General features: G+C 37.4%; 1 protein-coding gene across 4 annotated transcripts in view; it reads left to right on the forward strand.

Annotated features, from left to right (window-relative positions):
• The window catches only part of LOC105229445 (rho GTPase-activating protein 21), a 122,256-nt gene that overhangs the window by 69,582 nt on the left and 38,007 nt on the right, over positions 1 to 14,667 (forward strand). The window contains exon 1 of one of the 4 annotated variants that reach the window (XM_049456298.1): positions 9,141 to 9,756. The exons of the other annotated variants lie outside the window; for them this stretch is intronic. Within the exon in view, the coding sequence (XP_049312255.1) occupies positions 9,749 to 9,756 (8 nt within the window). The 5' untranslated portion in view covers positions 9,141 to 9,748. Of the gene's footprint in view, positions 1 to 9,140; positions 9,757 to 14,667 lie in introns of those variants that run through there. 4 annotated transcript variants of the gene reach the window in all.

A 14,667-nucleotide genomic window follows, 5' to 3' on the forward strand; every position in this document is an offset into this window, starting at 1 on the left:
TCGGAGAGCATTTGGCTTTTATTTGATCGACTACAGCAGCGCTAACACCTCTTCTCTTCGATGTTAAATGTTTATTTGGTTTACTACGTTGCTTCAAGACATCGAGCTATATTTTTTGATATTACTTTCTATCGTACAATTGCTCTTATGTATTTTCCGTCATCAAATAATTATTTGGTGATGTCATTATGCTTTCTTCTTTGTTGCCAAAAGTATGCGCGCTGTCACGTGAACTCTGTTCTATGTTTAATTTCCAAACGTTCACGCTTATCGGTGACTAAGCGCAAGAATTCACCCAATTAATATGCAAATTTATGGACCATTCTTCATACATACATACCACCAGCACATGCATGGGGGATATGTGTTCTGGTTTTGTGGGTGGATCGCAGTTGTTGTACACTCTTTGGTTGTATCATAATTATGCGGTTATCCGTGATGCTATTTACTTGTGCAAACAAGGTTTTTTGCTGTTTTTGTATTTTTTTATTATGTGTTAATAACATTATTGTTGTGCTATTGGTGGTTTGTATGTATGTTTGTAGTTATATAATGCATATGCAGAAATTGTTATTATTTTTGTTGTTATTTTACAGTAGCCGCATGCGATTCTATACTTAAGCTTGTCTGTCTGGCCACATGCTTTTTTCCACGAATTGTTTTTTTTGTTCCTTTAATAAGCACACATATACAAATAATTTCATATTTGCCGCCCGTCGTCATCCTTCTGCGACGCCCTTCCTTGCATTCCTCTGCCTCGCGCTTGACTCACTTCTGCTAAACCGTTGCGTCCATTTATGCCTTCGCACTTACACATTCATCTATCTATCCGCAGTTGGGCACTTAAATAGATATTTTGCTTGGGTTTTTGATTGTGATTATCACTATTTTTTATTCATATTGCGGCTGTTGTTGTTGTTGTTGTTGCTGTGCTTTCTATTCATATTTCATTGCGGCTATAAACAAGCGCTTTTATGTTTCGCAAGCGAATTTATCTTCGTTGTTGTTGTTGTTGCTGTTTTTTTGAATTCAATTCTCTGTGTGTGTGTTTTTTCTGCTTGAAAAGGCCCACTTGTAGTTGCCACTGTTTTCAAGTACTTGCACTGGCCGCAAAAGTTTCACCCTCGCATACTTGTTGTTGTTGCTGTTTTTTTAATTTCTGCATACATTATTTTTCATTTCCCACATTTTATTCATTATTTATTAATTTAGTAATATTTTCTGCGGTTTTATTATACCCATAGCTTCTTCAGCTTTTCATGTATCAATTCCTTGTTTGCCATTCTAGTGTCTACGCCAACTTTGATGCGCTGCTTTTGTTACTTTTTGTGCGTGAATATATGGTATGTGTGTATGCGTTTGTCTGCCTTGTCATTTAGCAATGGCTATGATTGATGCGGTGATACTAAAGTTGTAAAGCGTGTTCATTTCTACATTTACATACATGTATACATACATATGTATGTATAAGTAGATGCTAATACATATATACTATACTTGTAGACTCATAGCTGATTTTCGATTGCTTCTTCCACGAGGATAGTTTGATAAGTCGGTTAGTGTGCTCTTTCGGCTGAAAAGCATTTCCAAAAATAGTGAAGATCTTGAATAATAATAATTTTCTGCTTCTAAACAACCGACTTTTAAAATGTAACTTGTAAGTCTTCGAACTAGTTCCTCACCCTTGAAACTGAAAAATATAGTAATAGCTCCACTGCTATTGCAGGTTTTTGAGTTGCGCTTATTCTTGGTTTAAAATCAATAACATAGTTTACCTTTCAAAAGCTGTAGGTGTTATAACTGAACACTCTCCGATCCGGATGATTTTTACCGGATGTCAGTTGCATCAGCTGTTTGGAAGAAATTGATATAGAATCATCTAAACACTTCCGAATGTCCCGTCATAGAAAAATCAATTCAAAACAAATCTCTTATCTATGACTTTTGGAAATCCAGGTGAAATAGCGAAAATATAAAGAAAGTTCCTAAGAAATTTTGGGTTAAATTCAAGATGCTTTGCCGCGAATTTATATACTACTAGTGGAGTTTTTATCTGGCTACTCAAACAACTATAAGGAGCAGCGTGAAATCCCAAATCCAACATAAACTAAATGGCTTAGAGCTCTAAATAAAATTATTCTGTATTCGCTCTGTGCTCTCAAGGCAATCACTTTGAATAAGATTGCTTGTAACCTCAATAGTGGATTCTGTTGTTTTCTACATTCTAATACAGAAAACTTAATTTTTTCTTTTATCTTCGGTGTAAAAAATTGTTCCAGGTCCCGTCTAAAGGCTAAACAAATGTATCGGCACTGCAGTTGTAATAGTTGGATAGAAAAACTATTTTCCTTTTGAAGAAAAACACAGTTTTTAACAAAATTCAATTCAATTATTCGTTATAGTGGTGATCCATTTCGAGGTTCCCTGCTTTTTTAAAGAAAAAACACCGAATTTTCAAATTTAATGGGGAATGTTTACTATCATTCGAAAGAACATTCTTTGGTATTTATTTTTTGAAGATAATCTCTTTCAAATCTCAGATGGTCCATCCGTTGAGTCCGGTTTTCGATGACTTGTTCGAGCATTTCGATTGGTAACTGCCGAATAAAACGAGTGATGTTTTGCTCCTAGGCTTGAATTGAAGCGGGATTATCCGCATAGACTTTAGACTTTACATATCCCACAAATGGACAAAAAACGTGAATGTATCTGCTCACCGAAGTGTGCTCTCAATAAATCCATTGATTGATACAATGTGTGGGAAGTGGCGCCGTCTTGTTAAAACCAAATGTCGACGAGATCACGATCTTCAATTTCAGACATCAAATAGTCAGACCGTTGCTCTTGAATCTCTTCAGATTGTTCTTCGTCCCAAATGGGGCAATTTTGCTTGTTTACATACGCACTGAGCCAGATATGGGCCTAATCACTAAACAAAATTTGGTTCGAAAACGTCGGATCTTCTTGGAACTTTTCAAGAGCCCATAGAGCGAGCGATATCGCTTGGGAAGGTCGAGCTGATTCAGTTCTTGCGCAAGCTTGTGCACTTACATTAAGATCTCCGAAGTATAATGCGCCAAGTCAGTCCAAGTTGCTGCGAACGGCGCTGAATCGACTGTCTTCTCGTACACTCTATTTGGTCGAATATTATGAAGTAAGCCGATTATGTTGACCATAAGTTGAGCGAAACGCGTGAAGCACATTCTTTACAGAACGTAAAACTTCGTACTAAAAATGAAAGACTTGTAAACGTTCTTTAGACCTAAGTTTTTCCATGATGAAATCCTAAACAATAACATGACAGCTTGACACGATTACCGCATGATCTGTCATAGAAAATCTCTTGAAAAAAGTACCTATACTTGCATGGCCCGTTATTAATGATTGAAAGTAAGATTCCAATGAAATAAGAATCCAATCTAAGAAAGATGAGTTGGGGTTTCTCCAAGTAAGATTTGTTACCATTGCCTTGATTAAAATAGATGACTTTGATGCAATTTTACCATCGTTTTCGTTGATTTGAAATATTTTCATTGTTTTTGTGACTTAAATATGAACTTTAACAGCAGCCACTATTCCCAGATCTTTCTCTTATCCAAATTTTCATAGACAATATTTCTAACACATTGCTCATATATGTATATTTAGGGTTTCAGCTATCTCGATATCATTTTATAGTTTTTCGAAATTATTTTCGAGATTTTTATACTTTGCCTTGCTACCTGAGTAGAGATCCGCTGGGTTCATCGCCTTCGGTGTACAAATGATCTGTAGCATATAGAATAAAGTTCATAATTGCTTCTCCTGGTACAAGGCCCGGAATGATGAGCCCGAAGACTTTGTTTTTTGAAGTTAGGTGAAACTTTCAATATGGATTAAATTTCAATGGAGCCCTCTACAGAAAGGATACGATTTTTTGAGATGGGCGACACTAGGTCTTTCGCCCAAAACTATGCAACAAAAGTTCAACCTGGTCGTCCTTATCAAAGAATTTATCGAGGATATAAGCACATAACTTTTTTAGAAGACCTTATACCTCCGTGCAAGCACAGGCTGGTGCAATTCCACAGGTCTTCAGCTAATCATAATCATTCAAATTAAAGTTCTCTTTCAAGCATAATAGTTTTCCATATGAAATTACAAAGTGCTTAGATTGTCTATACAAAAGAATACTTATTTATCACACCGCCCTCGTATTTACGTGGCATGTGCCTCAGCAACCAACACGCATACACATACGCACGAAATGTAACAGCAGCATACACTTGACAAAATCGCACAGTGGGCCGAAATCACATGTGTTTTGTGTGGGCTGATATCAAATTCGTGTTTATCTCGTATTTGCATACACAAAAATTGACTTATGAGCTCCCTTGTAAGTGTGCGTGTGTGCGAATGCCAGCGGTTGATCATCGTTGCCAGCGACTGTGGTACAGTAAATGTGTATGGTTGTGTGTGCATTTTTTGCCTTTTATGGTAATATGTTAATCGTCTCTTTGCAAATAAATTAAAAAACGACAAAAATAACTACAAAAATGTTGTAAAGTGAGATCGCTTTGTGATCGATGTTGAAATTGTATGAGTATGCATGAATTATATTATGAATATGTATGTATGTACAATAAAAGCCATAAAATATTTAATTTCATTGCGATGCCGAGTGTGAGAACGACTATGTTGTGAATGATAAAGAATTGTGGTTTAATAGATGACGCATAATTCGCTTAAATGGGGCCTTAGGGTGGTAATCAATCATTGATGTTGTTCAAAGTCGCCATCTCATGCCATGGTAGGCTCTGCTTTGAAAGTGCTAAAAAAAAATTGGAAGAAAAAAATTTTATGTGTACCTTTATGGATTAGATGATTAGATAAGGTGGGGATTACCAGTCAACTGATTTGGTTACAGTTGACTTAGTTTATATATCTTTTTACTAATTTTTATTTGCTAAAAATGTGGTTTAAAATTCGTAAGTCGTTTAAATCGCGCTTAAAGACTTGTACAAGCAGTGGCAGTTATTTTCAAAATTTAAGGTTTAAGATTTGTATAATAGACCAGGGTAGGTAATTGCTCCAAGAAAAGTAAGTCATAGTAGAGTGGAAGCGAAAAAAATATCAAAACTCAATGGAAAAATATTTTACTTGCGATCCGTGGCCACAAGAGGAAAGCAGAGGTTGAATTTTTAATGGTTCCAAACGGTGTATTTCGATTTCCGGCAAATCTACGAGTCCTATGGAAAAAACTTATATTGCAAAACTGTAGTAATGAAACACCTGTTGACACCTTTTCAACATAACCTCAAAATTTATGTGAAAATTTAAAAAACCCGAGTTTTGGTTCTTTTTTTATTTCTATCTTAAGGAAAACCATTTTTCTTTCCCGAAATGTGGTGAAAACACCTTGTTATGTCCCAAACACACTATTTTTTATTGAAAATATTAAAGAACAAACCAACCAACTAAAGCTGTGAGTGAAATTGAGCGTAAAATGGAGTCGGTGGCATGTGTTCAAGGGCTATATTTCCGACCTTTCTCGCTTCTTCTCTGCACGAAACTTAACAAACTGGCCGAAGGAGTACAGGATGGACACTAATATTAATTGACACTAGTATTACAGTAATGCTAAAATTTTAGGTGTGACTTTTGACAATCTGGGCTCTTTCACTCCTCATACGACCAGCCGGCAGTACATGAGGAAAGGACAAAGAAATGTTGTTGGCAACTTACAAGGCAATCGGCCAACCGGTCCGTATCTACGCCGTACCACTGTGGTCGCCTGGATGCAAGGAAGCTTCAGACCAGATTACTGCACTCCGGACTACGACGGGATGCTTCTTGATGTCTCCTATCGGACACCTTCATTGTGCGGCCCTGTGCTCCCAGTTAAGAAGCATATGAACACTGCCCCAGGCAGTTCCTGCTGGATGCTTTTGCAGAAATCATTCTTGGAGCCAGCTGCTTGGAACGGAACCGCCTGTTACGAACATCAAGGCGTCATTCCCCAATTACGTCGAAGTCATCAGACAATACGCCGACCAAATTTCGGACGCAACAAACTTCAGACAAGCACTGACCGCCATTCACGGTTGAGCCATCAACACCTTCACCGACTCCCTTCCGGTGAATGGCGTACTCGGAGTCAAACCACCACCCATTGCAGACGAAGAGCTCGAGTTGCTGCGAGAAACGAGAGTGACCCTTGCGCAGCTTCGTTCTGGATACTGTTGCAGGTTAAACTCCTATCTATCTAGAATAAATCCCGACATATCCAATATATGTCCTGCGTGCAATGAATCTACCTTACTCATCTGACACCCCTCTCCTTTTAGTCCGAACCCGTCGAAACAACACGTTTTTTTGGGCTTTCCGTTGGATGACGCCGACGACAACTTAGCTAATCCTTACAATCCTTACGAGGACTAAGTACCCTCTAAAACAACAACAACAACTGCATAATCATTTTGAAATCGAAAGACTTCTGTGTTACCGGCTTAATTTTTTGGCCTAAAAACAATTGTTCATGCCTTTGTCACGATCAGCATTGATATAGATGAAACGCATTGAAAATTCATTTTGCAAAAAATATTTTTCGAAAACGAAAGTAAGTTTGAAAAATTATACATTTCGTTCGCTTCGAATACTTTAAAAGATATTTTGAGCAGAAGACAGCAAGAGAGTCAAACCTTTAATAACCGTCATCGAGTCGCCATATCTTTGGCCGCTATCTCTAGGCGAATCGTGGACAGCAAGTACCAAAAAATATTTACCGTTACGAAATTCTAAAGAGAATTCCAAATCTTAATATTTCAACCAACCATTAAGTGTCTTTCCACAGTATATTTAACTGGCGTCCTCCAACAAATTTTGCTCGGCAACCGTCGCGCCACTGTGTATCGGTGCTTCAAAACAACTTAACGCAACCGCAGTTATTGCAGCCACTTACTTACGCTGACAATTACGTCTAATAACATTATTGTGCTCTTATATGCATACATTTACCTATCGACGTATGTACGTATATGTAAATGTGTATGTGTGTGTGTTTGTTGAAAATCGCGTCGTGATACTGATTTATTTGTGCCATACCCGTTTATAGCATTGTTAAGCGCATTGTTGTTATTATTATTATTGTATTATTACCGAGTACAAGTACACACTACTTAGTTACGTTTTTGCCATTACAACTACATACTGTTATTAATTTGTTGTTATTTTGAGCGCTCTGTGTACATGCATTCTTGTGGTGTAGGCGAGTATTCACTTATGTTTATTGTACATATGTTTGTGTGTGCGTATGTGTGCAAAGTTGTGTGGTAACAATGAAATGCTAAGGCAACGGTAATAGTAGTACCCCGAAAGCACCTTAGAGTCGCTACCCACCGCCCGTCTGCACCTGTATTGGGCGCATTGTTGCTGTGGGGTGTTGTTGGGTTATATAGTACATATATACATATGTGGTGGTTCTTGCCTTGTATAGTTTGATTTTATACCCTGAACAGGGTAAATTAAGTTTTCCATGAAGTTTATATTACCCAGAAGGAAACGTCGGATCCGGGATATCCTACGAGTATACAGTATACTTAGATATAAATGTTCAGTGTGATGAGCTGAGTGTATTTAGCAAGGAAATAGACCTACAGTTTTTGAGATATTGATCTGAAATTATGCACACGTTCTTTTCTTCCCAAGCAGCTACTAATTTGTCGTAACCGCCGACATCGGACCACTATAGCATATATCTCCCATACAAGCTGACCAATCCAAATGAACTCCTTGTATGCTAAACTTTTCTACTTGAGGAGATGTCTTCACGAAATTTGGCATAGATTATTATCCCAGGCAAAGCTACAATATCCTAACAAATTGTTCAGATCGAACCACTATAGCATATGGCTGCCATATAAACGACCGATCAAAATCAAGTTTTTGTAGGGAAAACTTTTTTATTTGAGGAGCTATCTTCAGAAAATTTCGCATTTATTATTTGCCAAGGCAACACTACAATCGCTGAAAAAATTGTTCAGATCGATTCCCTATAATATCTATATATGAAGCTGCCATACAAACCGAACGATCAAAAGCAAGTTCTTTACTTTTTAATTTGTGCAGGGTATTATAGCTTCAGTGCCACCGAAGTTAATGTGTTTTCTTGTTTTTTGTTGTTGTTGCTGTTATTATTGTCCGTACATTTGTAGCCAGCTGACTGACAGTGATGGTTGTGACGATAGTGACTGATGTGATGGGTCGGTGGTGGCTAGTAAACCAGCATTTTAATAAACCTACTTACATACATACTCATTCGGAAGCTTCACACTATGCATTTGCATGTGTGATAAACACACAAACAACTGTTTGTATGTATGTCTGCTGTTCGGTGCGCGATTATGCGCACAATTGGTTATTAGGGCGACGACAACGACGACGACGGTAAAGCTCTATGTGACATTTTTGCTCCACTCGCACTCGCCAAAAGTAATACAAAGTCGTTCAGTTCAGTTTAGTTAGTGTTGTGTCGTCGAGGTGCCAACCGAAAGTCAACTAACCGACCAACCCAAACGACTAACCACGCGCATCCACGTCGCCGCTCATTTGGACCTATCTTCTAGGTTAGTTAGTACGCAGACGGCACGCGTAAGCCTATGCACCGGCATCGCTGACATTGTGCAACGAAAAAGGCAAAAAAACAAAAAAACAAAACAAAAACGCATAAATAATAATTATAATAATATAATGTAGTGTAGTGTTGTAGTAGACCCACTGGCGAATCTCTGTCTCGGCCTCCGCCATAGGTGCGCACATTTGCACGGTCGCGAGAAGCGTGTGCGTAGACACAGGCAAGCTTTAATCCAAATCACGCTTGAGCTTTCGCAGTGTATGCTTCAGTACTTCAGTTGTTGTTACGTGTACTGGTGCATTTGCTAGCCGTCGTCGTCGTCGTCGTCCTACCTGTCGCACGCAATCGCTCGCACCGTTGTAGCATGCAACATCGAGTCGAGCCGCGCTGAGCCGCGCCGCGTCAGTCTAGTCTAGTCAGGCGTGCGAGCAACACTCGGCTCGAACAAAGTCGAGTTGGCCGTTGAAGTGGCTGTGCTAAAATAAAATAAATTTATTTTTGTTTTTTTGAAGTGAAAAAAATTCAGCAATGTAGTGAAATAAGACGCAAACGAAATATAAATTGCGTTGAAAACCCAAAAAAGTCCAAACAAATCTCACAATAAGTGTCTAAAATCTGCACTCTAACCGAAAATAACTGTGAGTTTATGCTAATTTTGTGGCTTAAAAGTGTTTGATGTGTGTGCGAAACCAATTTGATTTCAATAAAAGTGTCATAAATCTACAATAGACAACAACAAAGCGCCATAAGAGACAACGCCTCAGCACAAGGCGAGACTTTGTCGCTAAATAAATAAATATTAGAGTTTTCAAAGCAAGCGACGTGCTAAGCATTAAATACGCGCTCACGGCAGATCAGCTCCAACGATCTTAATTATCTTGGTGTGGCCATTTAACCACTTTAGCGACACCAAACCGGCAAAACTTTGCAGGCCTCCGTCGTCATATGTGATTTTTTATTGTGCAACAAGCTCGCTTGGCTACTGGTGTTGATAACAACAAGCCAACGGTTCACTTTTGCCGCTGTTGCCATTCGCCGCCGATCTACTGCCAGTGATAACGCTACGCACCACTGCGCGGCGTCCTTAATGTCTGCCGTCAACTGATCGCCGTTACATGCGTCTCCTATTGCAATTCTATGCGAGCGTGAGTTTATTTACGTGTAAATTATTGCCTTTTATTATGTACACACTTTTGCTGTTTTGATGTTATCGGTGACGTGTGTTTGTTGCGTGTGATTTAAGCGTGGAGTCTTTTGAATCGGTATTGGAGTTATGAGTGCGCTTGTGTGTGGCCTTTTTGGCTATTTGTAGACTGTTTCATAAAAAAGTTGAACCCCTTAAAACCCACTAAAAATATTTGAAAATCCATTATTTCCATAAAATAGTAAGATTTTGTTCATAATTTTAAGCAGTTTAATTTATTCTTCAAAATCTTTGTAGTCTCCCTCAAAGTAATCCCCCTTCTTGTGTCAATGTTTTTTCCAATCCTCGAATCCTCGCTGTTAAATTCAATTTCCGGAATAGCCTTCAATGCGTGTAGCGATTCACTTTTGATGTCTTCAATTGACTCAAAACGGTTTCCCGAGAGCAGTCGTTTGAGTTTGCTGAATAGTCCAAAAGTCACACGGAGGTAAATCAAGTGAATAAGGTAGTTGCGGTACGGTATTGGTTAAAAATTTGGTGAAAAACTCACGAAAAATCGATGAAGTAAGCGAGGTGCATTATCATGGTGCAAAATCCAAAAGTTGTTAGTCTGCAATTCCGGCCTCTTTTTACGAATAGCTCCACGAAAACGAACGCAAACGACGCATCACACTCAAATATTATTCCTTGCTGACAGTTTGGCCGGTCAAGAGGAATTCGGAGTGCACCAAACCACGACAATCGAAAAAACTGTCAACATAACCTTGATTTTTTGCCTGCTTTTACCTGGTTTTTTTCGGTTTTGGCTCATCTTTGCCACGATATTCGGCGGTAGATCCAAGACTCATTGCCAGTAATATCACGTTTCGTCGCATCCTGGTAGTCGAAAAGCACTGTTTGTGCTTTGAATCCAAGTTTAGGTTTAGTGATTTTGAATCCAATCGTGCTTTACATTTCTTAGACCCAAATGATCTTTCAAAATGGGTTTCAATGATGCCTCCTATATATTTTAAGGATACTAGGAAGATCTCTGACTCTTATTCGTCGACTCTCAAGCACCAATTGCTTTATTATATTGTCATGTTGATCATCAGTTGATGTTGATTATGGAAGAATGAATCCTATCAATTTTTTATACCCTGTTCTGAAATGATATGTTTACCAGTGCGGGCGTTTTGGCAAAGTCTGGGATATACAGCTAAACTTCCTTATAGTTTTTAACCGGTCTTGCAACATCAGATCGAACGTAGTCATGATGGAAATTTATTGCTTTATCTCTAATTACAAATCTTCGCTTTTCGGCAATCGCTTGCTTTAATTTTATGACAAATTTCATGAAGATCAGTTGAGTACTTCTAGAGAAATCTTGCAAACTGATTTCAAAAAAACAGTTTTAGAAAAACGGGTTTAAAAACGGCGCACTTAGCCTATCTCGCCTCGTGCGCACAGGTTCTCAAAGCTGTATCTCTAAAACTATTACTCGGATCAACTTGAATTTTGAGGACAATATTCTAGAAGTGTTGTAAAATTTAATAAGATAATAAAAAATTGATTTTTTTTAAACCGGTAAAGCCATGTAAACCCTTAAAAAACGGATTTAGTTCTTCGGTAATAGTTCAATAAGTTTACCAGGTAATTCGGCAGCAGTTAGGGAATGTTCGTCAAATGGGTTTCAGTCACCAACCGATGAAGATCAATAAGATCACTTTCAACGTAATTAAAAATAAAAAAATCTATAGCTTTTTCTCTCTTCTTATATTTTCCGTTAAGCAAGGTGATTTGGTTAGGTTAGGTCGTTTGGTTGATCCGCAATCGATAGATCTTACTTGGATATGTATTCGTTCCTTATGAGGTGCTCTCATCAGCTGTTTATCATATGTTATGCTAACTTAACGATATTTTTGACTTTACTGAAAGAAACTGTTAACAAGCCTTAGGTATTTTTGATGGGTTTCTTATTATTTGTAATCTTTTTTTCAACACATCGTATGATGTACATTTGCCTGTCGTGACGAATTCTACGATATTATATTATTATAGTATAATGAAGTTGTTTCACTATTTCGACAGACAATGTTAACTCTCTAAGGCTGATTCTGATATCCGAAAGCACTTTATAATAATCTAAAGGCACAACATGGAATTCTAGAATCGTAACTTGTCTGAAAATATGAATGATCGTTTGTCAAACTAAGATCTTCACGTTATTTGTCGATATTAGTGACAAGCAAATCTTAAGGTCGAACTATTATTTTTCCATAAATGCGTATAATCAACCAAAAATTGAATTATAAAATGAAAATTACTTTTTAAACTAAATTTTGATTTTTTTAATTAGAATATTCGCAATCCTGGGCATAATGTAAAATAAACTTATGTTTATCACTTTTAACGCTGATCGGTTTCGCCTTTGTTAGCACCTGTTCATTTCCTATCGGACAGTTCAAAAAAATTTATTTGACTACCAATTGCTTTGGCGCTCGAATTTGCGCCGATATTTGTGTCTTTGGCCTTTTGCAATTAACAAGCCATAAATATAAATTTGTTGACAGGTTTGATAAAATTGTGCGCGATCGAAAATTCGGCTGCCGTGCTATAATACACAATTCCACACATAGCGTAACTATACTTATATATGTATGTATATATGTATATCTAAGTAATAATTATGTAAGTGTAACCAATGGCATATGCGCAATTTACAAGCGCCAAAAAAATAATAATAAAAAAATTAACAAGTAAACACCAAAACGTCAAATTGACCAAGCGGCAAATCGCCAAAGCAATCAAACCACTCGTACGTATCAGTTCTTCCAACCCAAAGTGACGCTGGCCACCCAACGAAACTGTCGCATCGAACACGGCCAAGTGTCTGCTTGTCTGTCTGTGCAGCACGGTGTCCATTTGTGCGCCCCTGGACGTATGGGTGTGTGTGCGTGCGCGTTATCGCTGAAACGCAAATTTCAGCAGCCAACAGTCAACAGGTATTTGTGCCACTGATAGAGGCGTTCACACGTACCAAATTCCGCGACAGCGTCAGCCACACGTCCGTGGCGGCCACTTCCATGCCGAAATGTATCGACATTCCAGGCTGACGCTTGCCAAAATTACATGCACACAACACATACACGTGTGCTTTTATCGTGCGATTTATTATTATGGCATATGAGTACGAATATTTGTAATATTTTATTTTCGGGAACCGGTGTTACACTCACGCACACACATGCATTCTGCCATATTTAGCGTAAATTTAAATTTTATTACGCCAGAATTTTCCTTACACAAGGCAAATGCTAGTTGCTGTTGTTGTCTGAATATATTATTTTAATTACAAATTGAGACAAGGTGGTATAGCAAGTACATAAATATGTATGTATATATTGTGTAAGTAGTATATATGTTCATATACATATATTCGGTGAAAATGTGTTTCGAAATCATTGCATTATTGAAAGTTCTTACTAAGATACCAACGGTATTTTCTCACGTTATTTTAAATATTCAATAGGTATGCAAGTACTCGGGATTCCGATTTTCTAGATTAATATTTCGGGTTTCCGAAAAGTAATTATTGTTTAACATCCAGCTTCTTAACACAATTTTCGGGATCCCGTTTTATGTGATTAGTATTTCGGGATTTCTAAAAGTAAATGTATTGTAACATCCAGCTTCTCAACACAATCTTTCGGGATCCCGATTTTCGGGATTAATATTTCGGAATCCCGAAAAAATGTAGTGAAATTAAAAAAATCATTAAGTATGATGGTACTTACATACATATATGCACCACATTTATTTATTTTTGAAATGATCCCGGTGGCACAAAAAGTTGTGCAATAATTTTTGGGATCCCATACCACTAGAACGTCGCTATAGAATTCGAGTGTGAAATTTAGTATCCTGTTGTTTTATATTTTTCTTTTGTGGTTATTTGAAATTTCGATTTTGTAACTGTCTCAATTTAATTCAGATTCGGGATGCTTGAAAGCAACTTAGTTATAATCAATATTCAAAACGTATTCCTAATGCAAGTATTCGAGGTTCGGAATATTAAGATTATGATTTCCGGTTTCCGAAAAGTAATTGTTATGTAACATCAAGCTTCTTAACTCATCCTTTCGGGATCCCGAAAAGCATTTCTTGATTTTGAAAGTGTTCAAGCAAGCTTGACAATTTCTAATATCTTATTTTGTGATCTTAAATATCGGGATTATGTTTCGGTATCCCGAAAAAGAGTTTCAGTGTTCCAAATCGTTATACACATTAATTGGAGCGATACCTAGGCAGACTTCTACTTAAGGACCACTATTTTCTTCTAATGAAGGTAATAGCGCTAACATAAAATGTTGTTTGATAACTCTTCGGATCCCGAAATTTCAGTTGACGCAGGAATTTAAGTTTTAAAACTAATTGTTGATCAGAAAAGAAGTTTTCAAATATTTTACTATTTCAATAAAAGTATGTAACTGTTTATAAGCTAAAGAGAGCGCTGATCTAAAATTCAATTCTTCGGGATTGTAATACAGTAACGAATTATTTTGTATGTTATTTTTATCATTATTTTTAGTTTATTATTTTTTAACCAAATATTTAGCAATAAAAATGATAGTTTTGCCCCTCTCAAGCGAGCCAAAGCCATATTTGATCTCTTGCTTGGGTGTTTCTAAATATTTGAAAACCTACTTGTACCGTTATGGTTATTGTGCTTAACTACTGCGTTTTGTTTAGCCGACAAGCACTTGAATTTTCGTATAATTTAATTTATTTCAAGGTTTATTAGTTGTTTTCTTACATATGATTATACTAAGCTACGTAGGAACCCGTGTAAAGTACATGCTACTTGGTCGTGCATTCCCAAAAAACAAGCCTCCATTGTTACTTCTCGTTTCTATGTCGTTATTAATACAAG

This window comes from Bactrocera dorsalis, chromosome 4 (genome assembly GCF_023373825.1).
Source record: "Bactrocera dorsalis isolate Fly_Bdor chromosome 4, ASM2337382v1, whole genome shotgun sequence".
Lineage (NCBI taxonomy): Eukaryota > Metazoa > Arthropoda > Insecta > Diptera > Tephritidae > Bactrocera > Bactrocera dorsalis.